The sequence below is a fragment of the Salmo trutta genome, chromosome 7, assembly GCF_901001165.1.
Source record: "Salmo trutta chromosome 7, fSalTru1.1, whole genome shotgun sequence".
Lineage (NCBI taxonomy): Eukaryota > Metazoa > Chordata > Actinopteri > Salmoniformes > Salmonidae > Salmo > Salmo trutta.
In genome coordinates this window covers 31,006,107-31,025,823 of record NC_042963.1, presented here as the reverse complement: position 1 = coordinate 31,025,823, position 19,717 = coordinate 31,006,107, and the positions used below count along the sequence as shown (strand labels likewise).

General features: G+C 41.6%; 1 protein-coding gene across 1 annotated transcript; it reads right to left on the bottom strand.

Moving 5' to 3' along the window:
- Window positions 1-1,204: 1,204 nt before the first annotated feature.
- zgc:56585 (SDR family oxidoreductase) lies at window positions 1,205-5,417 on the bottom strand. Its single transcript, XM_029758564.1, has 7 exons — window positions 5,167-5,417; window positions 4,846-4,969; window positions 3,814-3,920; window positions 3,303-3,399; window positions 2,951-3,027; window positions 2,026-2,189; window positions 1,205-1,584 (listed from the first exon to the last, which is right to left on the bottom strand). The coding sequence occupies exons 1-7, from the start codon at window positions 5,257-5,259 to the stop codon at window positions 1,434-1,436; spliced, it is 813 nt and encodes a 270-aa protein (XP_029614424.1). The 5' UTR covers window positions 5,260-5,417; the 3' UTR covers window positions 1,205-1,433.
- Window positions 5,418-19,717: the final 14,300 nt, after the last annotated feature.

Sequence of the window (19,717 nt, the reverse complement as noted above, 5' to 3'; positions counted from 1 at the left end):
AACTCTACGGACAATTCCTTTGACCTCATGGCTTGGTTTTTGCTCCGACATGCACTGTCAACAGTGGGACCTTATATAGACAGGTATGTGTCCAATCAATTGAATTTAGCAAAGGTGGACTCCAATCAAGGTTGTAGAAACATCAAGGATGATCAATGGAAACATGGTGCACCGGAGTCCAATTTCGAGTCTGATAGCAAAGGGTCTAAATACTTACACTACTGTTCAACAGTTTGGGGTCACTTAGAAATGTCCCTGTTTTTGAAAGAAAAGCACATTTTTTGTCCATTATCATCAAATTGATCAGAAATATGATCAATTTGCTTCTACACCTGCTTCTACACCTGCATTGCTTGCTGTTTGGAGTTTTAGGCTGGGTTTCTGTACAGCACTTTGAGATATCAGCTGATGTAAGAAGGGCTATATAAATACATTTGATTTGATTTAAAATACAGTGTAGACAGTCATTTACAACATTAACAATTGTAGCTGAAAACGGCATATCTACATAGGCGTATAGAGGCCCATTATCAGCAACCATCACTCCTATGTTCCAATGGCATGCTGTGTTAGCTAATCCAAGTTTATACATTTTATAAGGCAAATTGATCATTAGAAAACCCTTTTGCAATTATGTTAGCACAGCTGAAAACTGTTGTTCTGATTAAAGAAGCAATAAAACTGGCCTTCTTTAGACTAGTTGAGTATCAGCATTTGTGGATTCGATTACAGGCTCAAAATGCCCAGAAATAAATTACTTTCTTCTGAAACTCGTCAGTCTATTCTTGTTCTGAGAAATTAAGGTTATTCCATGTGAGAAATTGCCAAGAAACTGAAGATCTGGTACAACGCTGTGTACTACTCCCTTCACAGAACAGTGCAAACTGGCTCTAACCAGAATAGAAAGAGGAGTGGGAGGCCCCAGTGCACAACTGAGCAAGAGGACAAGTACATTAGAGTGTCTAGTTTGAGAACCAGACGCTTCACAAGTCCTCAACTGGCAGCTTCATTAAATAGTACCTGCAAAACACCAGTCTCAATGTCAACAGTGAGGAGGCGACTCAGGGATGCTTTGGGCTTTTGTGGCCAGAGGGATGTCTGGGACCAAATGAGCGAAACGGATGGAAAAAGTCAGGTCACTCTGATCTGGGTCACAGCACCAAAGGTTATGGAAAGCTCAATTGAAAGATTAAGGCAGAGACTATTTAATTGTATAATAGAAAAATCTTTAATCTTGCAGCTGCGAGAATGAGATCTCTGATTTCACAGGGAAGAACTCGAAGAGTAAATGGTTACATGTCCCTTATATAGTGGGAGGTGATAATACAATAATGTTGTTTACACAACAGTTATTTTATACAAGCAACAGGTCCAGAACACAATGGCCTTGTGTTAGGGTGCAGACATACCAGCTAGCTGGGGAAGGGATTCTGCTACAGAGAGGGGGCAAGGATACTGGGCAGCTGGGAAGCCACTTGGGGAAACGTTACGTATGAAGCTCCCTCCTTCTGTACCAAAAGGGCCTCTCCATTTCGACTCTCATCTGTCACCAGCTTCAAGAAGTTCTTGGCTACCTCAGAGACTCTGAAACGTAACATGTGACAACACGTCCTTAGCATACCGTAAAACAGACCAACCCGCTCCGCTCTTCCCTACCTAGCAGTGAGCACGAAGCACACACACCCGCCTACAGGTTGCAACACTGACAAGCCCCTGTTGTTACGAGTGAATTCTCTGGAGTGTATGGGTAATGGAGTAATATTCTGGATTGTTATCAGTCTTACAAACCACGCAAGGTATTAACGTCTGTTTGTGGGATGCAAATGTGTAGCCGATTTTGTAGCATACTGTCATTGTGTAAATCACCACAACACTGTAGTTTAGTAGGTAGTGAGTTTACTGCTCTAAATGTGTAGTGTTCATTGTAAGTGTGTGTGCTTCTGAGCTGTAGTAGGCTACATGTGGTGGGGGTAACAAACCTAACACTGCCCATCTAATGAAAGGGGCTGGGGAGGACAGACTCACTCAAGCACACCAAACTGTTCCAGTAGTTTCTCTGCCACGCCCCTCAGACCGGCGAACTGTCCCGTAGTCCCCTCTGAACCCAGGGAGGAGAGGATGGCGGTTTGGACGAAAGCAGGGCAGAGGACATTAATTCGCACCCCGTAGTCACACAAACGGGAGACATCCTGTCAGAAAACATACACAAGCATCAGTCCCTGTTTACTGTCCACTGACACAGGGAACCTAAATTGAGCATGAGGAAGTAACATTCAGCTGTTATTTTTGTTGTGGTTTTCCTGTACAAATTACCAAATGTCCTGCTACCACATTCTCTCACAGTTACAATGCAAATGCAACAGGTAGCAGGAGATGGCATTTTTGTCACCCTGGTTGTCTGTGCTGCAGAGCTATAAGCAATCCTCTTTCTGATCTGATGTCTGCTTTTACTCACAGATACTTAAGTGCTCTGAAGGATCTAAATCAAACCTGTGTTGCATTCCAAATGGCACCCTATTGTGCACTACTTTTGGCCAGGGCCCATAGGGACGCCACATTTGGGACAAATCATAATTGTGCACGTTAAGTCTAATAACCTAGATACTCTTCCAAAGAGCCATCAATTGACTTCACACAGTGCATGATCAAAATAAGTATGAAGTCACTGAGCAATTGTCTATGCCCCCATGCCTAGAACCCTGAGTTTTTCCTGACCATGTGGCCTGGCAAGGAAAAACTCAAGGCCCTTGTTAGAACCTATTACTGTAGAAACTCCTGGCCATATGCTTTTCCCAATCCTCCTGCCTTTAGAACCCTATGATCAGTGTCTAACCCCTGGGAGGAGAGAAACGCTGATGAAGGCTGTTGTCGAAACATCCGTTTGTTTGACCTCTGCAGCTGCTAAAGACAGAGTGGAGCACACCAATTCCTGATTCTAAGAGGGACATACCGCCATAGCCCGACTGAACCCCACCACCCCGTGTTTGGTGGCTGTGTAGATGGGAGCAGTCAGCAGAGGACCCAGACCTATGGAAAGGCAGAGAAACATCATTTCAGTCAGATGTCAGAACAGAAGACACAAGGGCTGCATCCCAAATGGCACACTATTCCCTATTTAGTGCACTACTTTTGACCAGGGCCCATAGGACTCTAGTCAAAAGTTGTGCACTTAATGTTCCAAAATTATAGTGAATAGAGTGCCATTTGGGTATCAGGAGTCAGCCAATGAACTCTTGAATTGTTACTATAATAACTGAAGTGAAAAGTAACTGACGTGGAAGTAAATAAAATGGACACTGCACCTGCCATAGACGCTACGTTGATGATGACCCCTCCCTGCCCTCTGTTCTCCTTTTTCATGTGCTTGAGAGCCAGATACGTGCCTCTCACCACTCCATTCTGTAGGGCAGCACAGGATGATCATAACAGTACAGCAGCCAAATGTGCTTAACATTATGGAATGGAAATAATCAGAACATTTAAGAGAGTATTCCCAAAATAAAAACAAGATATAAAAATGTAAAAGTCATAAAATATTAAAAATAAGAAAAGAATTGCCATAAAACAATCATAGCCCTATAAACAGAAGAGCAATGACAATACATATTCATACCAACCACTTAACATACATTTCATAAATGTGTTTTCTATATGTATGGTGTGTATCTTACACAGACAAGACAAGTTCTGTCATGTATAACCTTATATACGAGCACTTCATAGCCGAAATATACATTGTTTTTCGCAACGGCTTCCCTAAAAACTCAGAGTAACCTCCATACTAATGCAACAGAAAAAAATAGCTAATCTTACGAGGTTTATAGACACACATTTCTCCCAGTTCGTCTCATCGATGATGCCAGCGTTGTTGCAGACGATGTCTAAACCCCCAAACGTCTCTACCGTTTTCTGAAAGGCATCTGTCAACAGAATATAAATAGAAATGTCACCATGAGTTGCAAAGTGAAGAAAACAGTGTGAGGGAGTTACTTCTCACTTGTTATTTTGGGTGTGTTAGTAAATTCAATCTGGAGTGCCAGACTGCGCTCAGAGTGTGCTCTGGGCGTTCTTAAATTCAGAGCGTTGTCAGATTGTCCGGAGATTCAGAGCGTTGGTGACTAACTGTGCTGCTGAAAACAATTTAATTACGCTTTTTTTGCAGACGTTTACTGACACCGGCCATATTCAACGGGTTTTGAGCGTTCGTAAATTCATCAGTTGTTCTACGCTCTGGCACACTCCGACAAGAATGCTCTCAAATCGGAGTAGACAGCCAGAGCGAATTTACAAACGCACCCTTTAGTGAAGGGAAGTCCTTCCCGGTATGACTGTCAGAACTTTGTGTTGACAAAGATACTGTATCAGCTTCTTTTTGAATCTAGGTAGTAATACATTGGAACCACTCTGTTGATTTGAGGGTAAATAGTCCATACATTACATAAACAACTGTTCTGCTCCTTGAGGAATTAGTGTGCCTTGAAAAAAGCACAAAAGAATGCAGCAGAGAAGGCAATTCACACTTTCAGCCTGGCTATTGGCTTTCTGTTGTCCATATGACTGGAGTTTGTGTGTAAAGTAAAACCCAATTGCTGCTCAAAGTTCCTCAAGCATATTCCAACAAGATTTATAGATTAGAATAATTGTATTTTCCCCAGAGGAAACTTCAGTTGTGGCAAGTCGATAATTGTAGGCTAATATTTATCTTTGTTAATCAACATTATCTGAAATCACTACCAGTGTTGAGGTAATGCTGAACAGAATGGATATGGTCACTTGTGGTTCTTTCCTTAAAGCGTTTACAAGTATCACAACATGTTACTAAATGATGAAGCAGTCATGATTTACCTTTTAGTTGTTCCTCAGATTCAACGGTGCAGGTAAGAAACAGTGTTCTGTCTGGTCCATATTCTTTATCAAAGGCAGCCTTCAAATCCTTCCCTCCCGACTCATTTATATCCAACAGGGCTACCTAAACATACAGGACAACCAATATATTACTTTTACTAAAGAAACTTATGTAACACCGAATAATTCTATTTTGATTACGTTTTTTTCTTTTAATATTAGAAATAATTTACAAAACGTAACACATATTGTAGCATGTATTCTGACAGTGAAAAACAAACCACCGTTTCATTGATTGACAACACTGATGCGCACTCTTACCTTTGCTCCTTTTTGCAAAAGAATTTCTGAGAAACCTTTTCCCAAACCTTGCACCGCACCAGTCACTAAAGCCACTTTGCCATGTAACGCCATCACTGAAACAAGGTAGCCAACCTAATAAGCAAAGAAGACGCGGTAACAAACTTCTTCAAACTCACACAAGAACTACACTTCTGAAGTGGCGGAGAAATGTCCTAAACTCAGTGCTGAGTCCATGTCAGAAGCAACCTGATTTGACAGTCGAAATTCTTCAATGACGTCGGCTCGTTAGTTGTAGAATAGCGCACGCGCATTATAGAAGGGTGGGACACCTTTAGCAAAGACGGTACAGTATGAAGATGGGCTAAAACTGCTTCTGCAATAAAAATCCCCGATCACGAAGTTGGCTAGCAAAGGTCATGCGTAAAAACACGTCATTGGGTCTAACAGCCGTCTCGTGCCGAACTGCGCATGTGTGAGCCGTCAAATCAAAGGCACTCCGACATAAAGTTTTTTTTTTTTTTTTACGAAAATGAAAACGTGTCAGTTTGTCACTTTCACGAGGTTGGAGTAATAACATATTCAACTACTTAAGACATTGGCTCGAACCTAGGTTGTGCCTTTAGATTTCGAGAAAATTAATAACTAAATAAAAAAAATTGCATTTCTCTTACCCTAAACTCCATTCTGGAATGTTTGGTCTGTTTTGCAAGCGTTCCCGGAAGTCTTGCGATGTTGCGCCTCTGACTTTAGAAACTCTGTGCCTTCAGGCTACAGTTTTTTGGGGTGCTGTCCTTGGACCGTTAGTTATGGCTTACTAAAAAATAATATTAGCATAATAGGCCGTATTACGTATTTTATGCAAAACTTTTTTAAACAGACTGAAAATCGCTGTTATAGTCTGAATCATTATGGAATTAAGAAAATACTGTATACGGGGAGTCATACCTTATTTTGTTTTGAGATCCTAGGTATGTATATTTCTATATATTATTTTGAAATTCACAAATCTTGATCTTCTTTCTCTCCAAAGTCCAACCTACAGCAATACATTCCTGCCTTTACAGTACCTACCCTTACAGAAACATAATACTGAAGTAGCATATTTGACCACTAGATGGAGGTAAATAATCATGTGTCATAATAGTCTGTCAATGCTTCTTTCACTTCCTCCCTTTTCCTTAAAGAGCACTAGGAAAGGCTATAAAAAAGGAAGCCAAGTGAACTATGTAAATACATCTGCAGTCCTCTGTCATTCTGTATTGGAACTGTCTTTTTTGTATCTTGGTTGTGTTTCAACAAGCAAGCTCAGATTTAAAAAAATATTATTGTTATGTTGGCAACAGACACTATTGTGAAAAATAAGGACAATAATTAAAAGTGCCTTTACAATTGAATCAATCAAATCAATCAAATGATCTCAGCACATTATAACAATTATTTCTAAATTAAATATTACTTCTTCCATAGTTAAATACCACAACCTTTGAAAAAAATAAGCATAAAAAAATAAAAGAAATGCCTAAAATCAAATCAAATTTATTTATATAGCCCTTCGTATATCAGCTGAAATCTCAAAGTGCTGTACAGAAACCCAGCCTAAAACCCCAAACAGCAAGCAATGCATGTGAAAGAGGCACGGTGGCTAGGAAAAACTCCCTAGGAAAAACTCCCTAGAAAGGCCAAAAACCTAGGAAGAAACCTAGAGAGGAACCAGGCTATGAGGGGTGGCCAGTCCTCTTCTGGCTGTGCCGGGTGGATATTATAACAGAACATGGTCAAGATGTTAAAATGTTCATAAATGACCAGCAAGTTCAAATAATAATAATATAAGCATATGTCAAAAGCTCAATGCATGATTAATAGAGTGCATCTATCTCATCCAGGTCACTCATGATGCAAGTCAGTATTCAACATCCATCCATGATAGATGCACTCTATTAATCATGCATTGAGCTTTTGACATATGCTTCTGCCTAGTTAAATAAAGGTTAAATAATAAAGTCAAAATACAATTCTGAGGACGTCGGGAGATGATGTGGAAACTGGCCACAGCAATAGAAATGTATTCTTGTTTTAAGCCTATCCCAAACCTTAACCTTTACCTTAACCACTCAGAGTTAATTCCTAACTTTAAACCTAACCTTAAAAATGTGAAGTTAATGCCTAAACTTAACCTTAAACACTTCAAAATTCTACATTTGTTAGAACTTCAAAATTTGAGAAACATGGATGAACGTCTAATTCTGACTTGAGACTGTGAGAACTAGTTGTCTATCTACTGTATTCACTATCTGTGTGTGTTCTCTTGGTCATCTTTCTGTGAGGGACGATAGGAGGGAGGGGGGTAGCAGAACTATCCGTTTCTGTCACGTATGGCACACCCTACCCTGATAGCTGTTCCTCCACTCACTGGGAGGGGTTGATTACAGGAACATCCCACAGACACACAGCACACACAAACTTCCCATTAGAATAACTAGTTATATTCAAAACCAAAACACATCAACTCCACTGTAACTCACACAGTAAATGTAGGCCTATACTCCCTCACTCACCAGGGTACCTGATTACAGGAGCATCCCACAGCACACTGTGAGTTTACTGTTCATAACCCGACCTCCCCACCAGAGGAACTAGTTTATTCAAAACCAAAACACATCAACTCCACTGAATAGCCAAATGTAGGCCTGGCTATACAGTACCTCCTTATTCATCAAGGTATCAGAATACATGGTCAATTTTACCTAGGATCTAAAGCGCATGCTGTGGGTGTGTGTTTTTGGGTGTGTGTGTGCGCACCCTTCTCCTATTTCCAAATAGGAGAAACCTGAATATTAGGTTCCCTCTCTACCCAAGGGGATTCAATAGGACTGTTGCCAGAAGGGTTTTAGTAAGCATACTTGACAAGACTGTGCATGCCTTCAAATCTTTTTTAAATAATAACACTCCATCATTGGCCTACTTATGATAACATGTCAGCTAAGTCAAATTCATTCATGCTTTTTCCAGTACGGTTATGTTATGCAAATGTAAAAGGATGGACAATTTGCCAGTTACAGTGTGAATAATTTTATGATGGGTTTAATTAAACAGGATTTCCACAAACACAATTCAGCTTGAGGGACAGAGTGGAAGTAATACAGATGTAGGATCTTAATTTGAGCCAGTTTGCTACTGCAGGAAAATAAAAAAATGTGAATCATTATGTGGAATATTATGAATGGACATTTTTGAATGGGTTGATACATTTTTCTTTAGGGCAAATCAAGTCCGAATTTTCTAAGTGGAAATTATACACTTTAGTAGCCTTTTTAAAAGACAGGACAATTCTCAGCAACAAAAGAGTGATCAAATGACTTCACTACAAATGTAACGGCCCATTGCCTTCCTGGGAGACTGGGATAGCACCAGCTGGCTTAGCAAACAACCCCACTATGGCGAATCACCAGTTTTAGTGCGGGGTCAGGGCCTGACGTGCCCATCTAATCTGCCTGAGGGCAGTGCCAGACAGAAGCACTGGCTCTTTGACACACACAACAATAGGCTGTGTGTTACTTACACAATTATTTTGCTTTTTGATAATTTGTTTACTATAATGTGCTTCATATGGAGTTCAAGAAAACAGCAAGGCTTTCTCTACAGAAAATTGTGTTAACCACATTTGTACTTGACTATAAAAAAAATAATTGAAATAAGTGACTACTACCACTAGGTGGGGCTTTGCTTTGACTGATTTATCCATGAGAGTTGTCTTTTCAAATCGACCATGTTTACATGCACACCGATATCCCATTATTATTTGGGACACAAGTATTATATTTTTTAGTTGACACAAACATCATATCCCGTTTACAATAAGCTGAAAAAGCTTGTATGAAAAACCTGGATAAGATGCCTGGCATATGCTTATCTAAGACGGGAAACAGTGTCATGTAAAGATCTCCTGTTTACTGTTGTTTTTGTGTTCTGCACAGGCCTCCGTTTCACATATCATGGGTGTTGTGTGATGACGCTTTCATCGGACTGTCAAACAAATCACAGGCTATCTGCGCAGTTCCAGCCACCATAATAATAACCTATAGTTGATTTATTATAATTTACCACTGGCTACTTTCACCCCTAATTTAGGCAAGTTTCTGCTCATCATTTCAGATATTTGGTAGGCCATCTTGTAATTTCCGACATTTGGTAGGATATTTTTGTCAACTATAATTAAATACATGCATGTCACGGCCGTCGTAGGAAGTGGACCAAAATGCAGCGGGTTGAGTGCTCATCTTAACTTTATTTGTGAACACTTAATTTAAACAAAACAAGAAACAAACGAACTAACAGTCTTGCAGGCTAAATACAGCAGTGCTAAGAACAACCTCCCACAATACCCATAACAAACATACTCCTAAATATAGGACCTTCAGAGGCAACAATAACCAGCTGCCTCCAATTGAAGGCCCCAATCACCTAAACATAGATCTAAATACCCTAGAACAGACATAGAACTAAACCAAAAACCCCGGAATACATAAATCAAACGCCCCTCTACATAAACACACACTCAAAACCATATAAAACAAATACCCCTTGCCACGTCCTGGCCGAAGTATAATAACAAATAACCCCTTTACTGGTCAGGACGTGACAGTACCCTCCCCCCCAAGGTGCAGACCCCGGATGCACCTAAAAAAAAAGAATTATCTACAAAATAAATCCCTAAACTAAAGGGAGGGTGGCTGCCGTCACCGACGGCTCCCTGTTACACCCCCCCCTCCCCAAACCTCCTACAGTGGAGGTGGCTCAGGCCTTAGTCCCCCACCTGACCAGTCCACCCCTACTGAATACCTCGGCCTGAAGCATGTCACTGTAGACCCTGGACTGTACTCTGGGAGCTCCGGACTGTAGGGCGACTCACTCGGTTCCGGACAGTGGGCCGTCTCTCTCGGTTCCGGACAGTGGGCCGTCTCTATACGGGGCACTGTCGCCGGAAGCTCTGGACGAGGCACTGTCGTCGGAAGCTCGGGACTGGGCTGACGCACTGGAAGCCTGGTGCGTGGGGCTGGTACTGGAGGTATCAGACTGGAGACACGCACCCCAAGGCTAGTGTGAGGAGCAGGAACAGGACATACTGGACTGGGCTGATGCACTGGAAGGCTAGTGTGTGGGGCTGGTACTGGAGGTATCAGACTGGAGACACGTACCTCAAGGCTAGTGCGAGGAGCGGGAACAGGATGTACTGGACTGGTGCACTGGAAGCCTGTTGCTGGTACTGGAGGTATCAGATTGGAGACACGCACCTCAGGGCTAGTGCGAGGAGCAGGAAACACTGGGCCGTGAAGCATTACTGGCAGTCTGGAGCATACAACCCCTACGGCCTGAGTGCTCACTCGAGCATGGCACTTGCGAGGGGCTGGAATCATTTTCACCGGACTGTTCGTGCGCACTTCCGCATAGTATGGTGCTCATCTGATCCTCATAATAAATCACGGATAGTTGGCTCAGGTCTACTGCCTGCCCTTACGAAACTACCCGTGTGCCCCCCCCCAAAATGTTTTTGGGGCTGCCTCTCCGGCTTCCTTGCCAGCCGTGTTCCCCTGTAGCGTTCCCGGTCCTCTTCAGCCTTTCTCCATGGTCCCACTCCGGCTAATATCTCCTCCCAAGTCCAAAACTCCTGATAGTCCACCTGTTGCTCCTTTCTCTGCTGCATGGTCCATTGGAGGTTCTGTCACGGACATCATAGGAAGTGGACAAAAATGCAGCGGGTCGAGTGCTCATCTTAACTTTATTTGTGAACACTTACATAAACTAAACAAGAACCGAACTAACAGTCTTGCAGGCTAAATACAGCAGTGCTAAGAACAACCTCCCACAATACCCATAACAAACATACTCCTAAATATAGGACCTTCAATCAGAGGCAACGATAACCAGCTGCCTCCAATTTAAGGCCCCAATCCCAATTACCTAAACATAGATCTAAATACCATAGAACAGACATAGAACTAACAACATATAACTAAACCAAAAACCCCGGAATACATAAATCAAACGCCCCTCTACATAAACACACACTCAAAACCATATAAAACAAATACCCCCTGCCACGTCCTGACCGAACTATAATAACAAATAACCCCTTTACTGGTCAGGACTTGACAATGCAGCTTCTCTTCTGTCATAACTTGTTGCCCCAGAAGACTAAATAACGTAGTGCTGACCAGAATAATGTCTTGCATCGATAGAATGAATGCGCTAGTAATCTAGTTGACAACGGTAAAGTTGTCTGTTTCATTTAGGGACCAGGGAGAAAACACAATAACTCCAAAACACTGGAAAGATTGTTTCTGTGCAAAATGTCCAAATGTTATCAGTTTGACCATTTTTAAGAAAATGAAAAACTGAGAAAAACCATGAAACGCATTTTTGACAAGACTTCAGTTCATCTTGGGTGCATATTTGATGTGGTTGAAATACGATCTGCTTGCATAACAGTGTCAAAGATATCACATTACACATGCATTCACATTTTCTAAAGAGATGCTGAAAGAAAAATATAGTATTTCTCCACACCTGTTCCCGAGACAAAATTTACATTTGTTGTATAATTTTACTGCAAGAAATGCATATTCTGCAGGAGTTAATATTATATTACACTATATGTGAGAGGTTATAGGCCTACAGTCATTGTCCATATTTCAGTTACTATTCCATTTAACCCATATGAACTTAAATTAGGCATATTCTGTTTATTCATGGATACAGGGATACTCATGAGTGGGATATCAAAGGTGCATGTAAACATCTTATCCAGAATAAGACCTGAAGCGGGATATGAGCTACTATCCGGAATACCGTGCACATGTAAACTTAGTCAGTGATAGTTCAGCTGATATATTGTTGAATATATCCACACAATTACTATTCATGAAATACTCTGGTCCTAAATATCACCTGGGTTTTATTATTTATTTAACATCTCATTTCCTTCAAATATCATCAATTCCAGAGCTTTTTGTATAAAGGGAAACTTTTTAACATAACCAATTGGAAAATACTCTCATGTGTTCTTCTTCAAATATCATAACTTTATGCAGAAGTAATATTATCAATAACTGTATGTATGAGTATCAATAACAAGCATCAGTTTTGCAGAGTACACTGAATCCGTCCACTCCACCTGCCCAGCAAGTAGCACTTTCACACACCCATTGTAATTGTTTCAGATGCTTCTCATTCAGACAGTATGGGCACACTGGGTGACTGTATCACTGTCTCTCTCTGTCTATTCTCTCTGGCCTGCTCCTGACCCCTTTCACTGGGCTGCTACTGATCGTTTGCCCTCATAGCCAACCAAGGGATCCTAAAAAAAGTAGGGCCTGAATTTTTCCTGACCACCTGATCTGACCGGGACAAACTCCAAGGCCTACTTATTTATAGCTTATAACTACAGGACCCAAACTTTTCCCTGGTCGGGTAGCGTGGTCAGGAAAAACTCAGGGCCATATCACAAAAGTATAATATGGTAGTAGTGCTCCATACTGAAAGCCTAGTTGAAAAGATCAAGCTGAGCTTACATCTAGATATGAATCACATTCATTTGATTACACAGCCTACGCTCTGTTTGCATTAGCTTGGAGCTTGGTCCACTAAGATCATTCAGGTGACTCTAAATTAAATCCACTTATATTCCCCAGTTCAATCAATCAATCAAATTGATTTATAAAGCCCTTCTTACATCAGCTGTCACAAAGTGCTGTACAGAAACCCAGCCTAAAAGTATTTTATTTGTGTGTAATTCTAGAGTATTTTTTTCTCTCTCTCTCTGTCTAGTTTAGAACAGATGTAATATTTACAGATCCCATAATGGGACTGTATTAAATATATTCAAACCACTACATCTCTCCTAGTTGCCTCCCCTCTGCCTGAGCAGCAGCTCCACAATGCCCCCATCATGCATTGCTTACGGAGCAATTCCCCTATTTAAAGCTTTCAATTGTGATTTGCTGACCAGTTGCTGACTTTAGTTTTTATCCCTGTAGCCCATGGCCATTTAACTGGCGATCAAATTACTAAAGAGCTCCAATAGACTGGACAATGCCAGAGAGCTTTACATGTCACTGATGTCATCGGCTGTAAAGAATAGGATTCTGCAGTTGGTCAGAATATCACTGTGTTTACAACAAGAAGCCACCACAGGGTGGGGAGAGAGAGAGTGTGTGTTTGTGGTTAGAAGGTGTGTGTTCATAGTGTGTTGGTTTAACTTGGTGCTATGGTCGAGCATTTGTGAGTCTGTGTGGGGTGGTGGGTTGTTGGCAGGCAAAGAGATTGTGTTGATATGCTTTTTTCCTACAAACATGTTTTGGAGATCCAAGGAGACTGGGTTTTAGACTTTTTATTCTCTGAAATTAAATGTGTAATTAAAGTTGGCAATGAATATCATAGATAATGTGCCAAACAATATGATATTTATTGAATTGTATCTCATATTTATCTCACCCTGTTCTAGCATCAAAACACTAAGTTTCCATAGTTCATGTATACACTACCGGTCAAAAGTTTTAGACCACTGTCACACTCGTCGTAATGATCGGACCAAACTGCAGCGGGTATGTGAGTCATCTTCTTGTTTTATTGAAAAAAATATATACACTGACCAAACGCACACCAAGAACAGTCCTGTAATGTACACTAACTATACATGGAAACAACCACCCACAAACACAAGAGCAAATAAACACACTTAAATATGGCCTCCAATTAGAAGCAACAACAACCAGCTGCCTCTAATTGGAGGTCGTTCCCAAAACTAACATGGATAAAGAAAAACTAGAAAACCCACACAGAAATAGAAAACATAGAACATAAACCAAAACCCCGAAACACACTAAACAAACACACCCCTGCCACGTCCTGACCAACTACAATAACAAAATGACCCCTTTACTGGTCAGGACATGACAACCACCTACTTAATCAACGTTTTTTCTGAATTTTTTACTATTTTCTACATTGTAGAATAATAGTGAAGACATCAAAACTATGAAATAACACATATGGAATCATGTAGTAACCAAAAAAGTGTTAAACAAATCAACATTTATTTTATATTTGAGATTCTTCAAATAGCCACCCATAGGCTTGATGACAGCTTTGATGACAAATTTCTGGGATGTTATATTTCAGCTCACTTTACATGTTGCGTTTATATTTTTGTTCAGTATAGTTCCTTAGTACCCAGGGTACTAAGCTAACATATGGAATTGTTTTAAGTAGGTCATACCAAGGATCATAGAGCTATTTGATTTTGAATTTTAAGACCTCTTGAAGTATCAAACAATATATAAAACAAATATTGGATTAAACATTGAATTTGGCCTTACTGCTACTAGCCCACACAAATGCATTGAATAACATATTCACTACACGGAACAACAGATAGTGCACCAAAAAGTCTAAAGGAAGTTTGTTCTGAAGTGTCTGTCTTATATCTGAAAGTTATATCAGGAAGCTATTTCTATTTTATATGTATTGAACCCCTTATTTTTAGCAGTAAACTATCTCCATAATTTTTCTTAACTGGTAACGGGACCTTCAGATGAGTCTTGTAAGGCTTGTGAGCATCCTAGAGCAAATTATACAACAGGTGGGTCTAATCTGTCACGTCCTGACCAGTTTAGGGGTTATTTGTTATTGTAGTTTGGTCAGGACGTGGCAGGGGGGTGTTTGTTTTATGTGGTTCAGGGTTTGTTAGTATATGTGTTTATGTAGAGGGGTGTTTGTTTAGCCTGTTATGGATAGGGGGCAGTATTTTCACGGCCAGATAAAAAATGTACCCGATTTAATCTGATTATTACTCCTGCCCAGAAACTAGAATATGCATATAATTATTCGCTTTGGATAGAAAACACTCCAAAGTTTCTAAAACTGTTTGAATGGTGTCTGTGAGTATAACAGAACTCATTTGGCAGGCCAAAACCTGAGAAGATTCCAAACAGGATTACCCTGTCTGACCATTTCTTGCCCTTCTTGATCATCTCTATCCAAAACAGGGGATCTCTGCTGTTACGTGACACTTCCTACGGCTCCCATGGGCTCTCAGAAGGCGGCAAAAAGCTGAATGGTGGCTTTGCAGGCCCTGGCTGAAAAACATTAGCGCGTTTGGATAGTGGTCGGTCAGAGTACTATGAGACTGAGACGCGTGCACGAGTCGACTCCATGTTTACTTTCTCTCTCTTTGTACTAAAACACGGTTTTCCGGTCGGAATATTATCGCTTTTTTACGAGAAAAATGGCATAAAAATTGATTTTACACAGCGGTTGACATGCTTCGAAGTACGGTAATGGAATATTTAGAATTTTTTTGTCACGAAACGTGTCGGGCGCGTAACCCTTCGTCACCCTTGGATAGTGTCTTGAACGCACGAACAAAACGCCGCTATTTGGATATAACTATGGATTATTTTGAACCAAACCAACATTTGTTATTGAAGTAGAAGTCCTGGGAGTGCATTCTGACGAAGAACAGCAAAGGTAATAACATTTTTCTTATAGTAAATCTGACTTTGGTGAGGGCTAAACTTGGTGGGTGTCTAAATGGCTAGCCCTGTAATGCCGGGCTATCTACTTAGAATTTTGCAAAATGTGCTTTCACCGAAAAGCTATTTTAAAATCGGACATAGCGAGTGCATAGAGGAGTTCTGTATCTATAATTCTTAAAATAATTGTTATGTTTTTTGTGAACATTTATCGTGAGTAATTTAGTAAATTCACCGGAAGTGTTCGGTGGGAATGCTAGTTCTGAACGTCACATGCTAATGTAAAAAGCTGGTTTTTGATATAAATATGAACTTGATTGAACAAAAGATGCATGTATTGTATAACATAATGTCCTTGGGGTGTCATCTGATGAAGATCATCAAAGGTTAGTGCTGCATTTAGCTGTGGTTTTGTTTTTTGTGACATTATATGCTAGCTTGAAAAATGGGTGTCTGATTATTTCTGGCTGGGTACTCTGCTGACATAATCTAATGTTTTGCTTTCGCTGTAAAGCCTTTTTGAAATCGGACAGTGTGGTTAGATAAAGGAGAGTCTTGTCTTTAAAATGCTGTAAAATAGTAATATGTTTGAAAAATTGAAGTTTTTGTATTTTTGAGGAATTTGTAATTCGCGCCACGCCTATCATTGGATATTGGAACAGGTGTTCCGCTAGTGGAACGTCTAGATGTAAGAGGTTTTTAAAGTTTTCCGGGTTTTTTTTGGTTAGGTTCTATGTTGTGTATTTCTATGATCTGTCTATGTTGTGTATTTCTTTGTGTTGGCCTGGTATGGCTCTCAATCAGGAACAGCTGTACATCGTTGTTGCTGATTGAGAGTCATACTTAGGTAGCCCTTAGGTAGCCCTGTTTTCACCTGTTCCTGTCTGTCTGTCTGTCTGTCTGTCTGTCTGTCTGTCTGTCTGTCTGTCTGTCTGTCTGTCTGTCTGTCTGTCTGTCTGTCTGTCTGCCTGTCTGCCTGTCTGCCTGTCTGCCTGTCTGTCTGGTTTTGTTATTAAGTGTTCTAATAAAAGTTAAAATGAGCACTGAACCCGCTGCGCCTTGGTCCAGTATATACACAACGACCGTTACATAATGCTGATTGGTTAAAACCGCACCACATAAACTCCAGTGGGTTTAAACAAAAACGGTGTTACTGTTGAGAACCATGTCAGCAGCTTTCTACTGATATATTCCACAGAGACAAACATGTAAGCTTACTCCCTTCAACATTGACCCTGCCTGGTTAATCCCTACATGGGCAAAAGGATCAGGTTTCCCAGGGAAAGACAGACATTGTCTGTCAGCTGTGTTGTTGTGGGTAGATAGTTACAGGAACAGTAGTCAGGATAGGCTGAACAGTAGTCAGGATGAGCGAGTGAAGACATTTCAACCTGGGGAGTGAGGTTACTTATCCAAATCCTAGACCCTATCAATATACACCAGGCCTTCTTTCTTGATTCCCCCTCGCAGATCTATACTTTGTCAGGTATCAGCTACATTGTAATAGCATGGTAATAGCTCCACCTGGCCTTATGATTGGCTGGATGGAGTTTCTGCCTTATTGTGCTGCTCTGCTGCTAATTCCTTTCCAGTCCATGAAAGATCTGCAACATGGGCATTGGGTAGGGGTGAGGGAGCTGTTTGGGACTGGGCCCTAGTGTCTCCTGGGCGTGTATTCAGGATCAGTTTGGACTTTTAGTTGGATCGTAAAGGGAAGCTCCTAAACCAGCACTCTTACTCTGAGATTGACCCAGGAGTCTGTTATAAAAACATAAGGCTGGACAGCACTGAAAGAAAAGCTTGGCCTCCACCCTCCAAGATTGGCTGGCTGCCTCAGAGTAGTGTTGAAGGCTCTTCCCACAGAACAGGTATGAGGATAGGAAGGACAGTTGTAGCCCAATGAGGTGTTCTCAGGGCGTGGATCTGAGTATTTCCCCAGGGGAACACTTTCTCTCTCTCCATATCTCTGTCTCTCTTTGTGTTTTGCTCACACTCTCAAATCTCACTCTCTCATTCTGTTCATGGACCACGTGTCAAACAAAGTACAACTCAGTTGAGACACACACAGATGATTTATTTCACTCACTCGTAATATTCCTTGCTCATTTCAAGGTAAGTAAATCATCAGAAATGATATACTGGCATGCCATGTAATGGCAGTGTTGATACTAAAACAACCTTAGTACTCTCAAAGCTCAGCTATGAGACAAGTGACATAATTACAGGTGTCATGGGCCAAGAAATTAAACTGCTCAAAAAAATAAAGGTAACACTTAAACAACACAATGTAACTTCAAGTCAATCACACTTCTGTGAAATCAAACTGTCCACTAAGGAAGCAACACTGATTGACAATACATTTCACATGCTGTTGTGCAAATGGAATAGACAACAGGTGGAAATTATAGGCAATTAGCAAGACACCCCCAATAAAGGAGTGGTTCTGCAGGTGGTGACCACAGACCACTTCTCAGTTCCTATGCTGATGTTTTGGTCACTTTTGAATGCTGGCGGTGCTTTCACTCTAGTGGTAGCATGAGACGGAGTCTACAACCCACACAAGTGGCTCAGGTAGTGCAGCTCATCCAGGATGGCACATCAATGCGAGCTGTGGCAAGAAGGATTGCTGTGTCTGTCAGCGTAGTGTCCAGAGCATGGAGGGGCTATCAGGAGACAGGCCAGTACATCAGGAGACGTGGAGGAGGCCGTAGGAGGGCAACAACCCAGCAGCAGGACCGCTACCTCCGCCTTTGTGCAAGGAGGAGCAGGAGGAGCACTGCCAGAGCCCTGCAAAATGACCTCCAGCAGGCCACAATTGTGCATGTATCTGCTCAAACGGTCAGAAACAGACTCCATGAGGGTGGTATGAGGGCCCGACGTCCACAGGTGGGGGTTGTGCTTACAGCCCAACACCGTGCAGGACGTTTGGCATTTGCCAGAGAACACCAAGATTGGCAAATTCGCCACTGGCGCCCTGTGCTCTTCACAGATGAAAGCAGGTTCACACTTAGCACATGTGACAGATGTGACAGAGTCTGGAGATGCCGTGGAGAACGTTCTTCTGCCTGCAACATCCTCCAGCATGACCGGTTTGGCGGTGGGTCAGTCATCGTGTGGGGTGGCATTTCTTTGGGGGGCCGCACAGCCCTCCATGTGCTCGCCAGAGGTAGCCTGACTGCCATTAGGTACCGAGATGAGATCCTCAGATCCCTTGTGAGACCATATGCTGGTGCGGTTGGCCCTGGGTTTCTCCTAATGCAAGACAATGCTAGACCTCATGTGGCTGGAGTGTGTCAGCAGTTCCTGCAAGAGGAAGGCATTGATGCTATGGACTGGCCCGCCCGTTCCCCAGACCTGAATCCAATTGAGCACATCTGGGACATCATGTCTCGCTCCATCCACCAACGCCACGTTGCACCACAGACTGTCCAGGAGTTGGCGGATGCTTTAGTCCAGGTCTGGGAGGAGATCCCTCAGGAGACCATCTGCCACCTCATCAGGAGCATGCCCAGGCGTTGTAGGGAGGTCATACAGGCACGTGGAGGCCACACACACTACTGAGCCTCATTTTGACTTGTTTTAAGGACATTACATCAAAGTTGGATCAGCCTGTAGTGTGGTTTTCCACTTTAATTTTGAGTGTGACTCCAAATCCAGACCTCCATGGGTTGATAAATTGGATTTCCATTGATTATTTTTGTGTGATTTTGTTGTCAGCACATTCAACTATGTAAAGAAAAAAGTCTTTAATAAGATTATTTCATTCATTCAGATCTAGGATGTGTTATTTTAGTGTTCCCTTTATTTTTTTGAGCAGTGTATATTGTTATAATGGGAACCACATATCAAGTGTTAAAGTGTCACTTGCCACGACTGGTACTCGCGGGGGCTTTTTCAAAGCCTATGTCAGATACTCCAGTGACTGTAATTAGCTCCAATGAGTGTAATGTTCTCAATATTAGGAGTTGAGAAATAAAGTTCAGATCATTTTACATTTACATTTAAGTCATTTAGCAGACGCTCTTATCCAGAGCGACTTA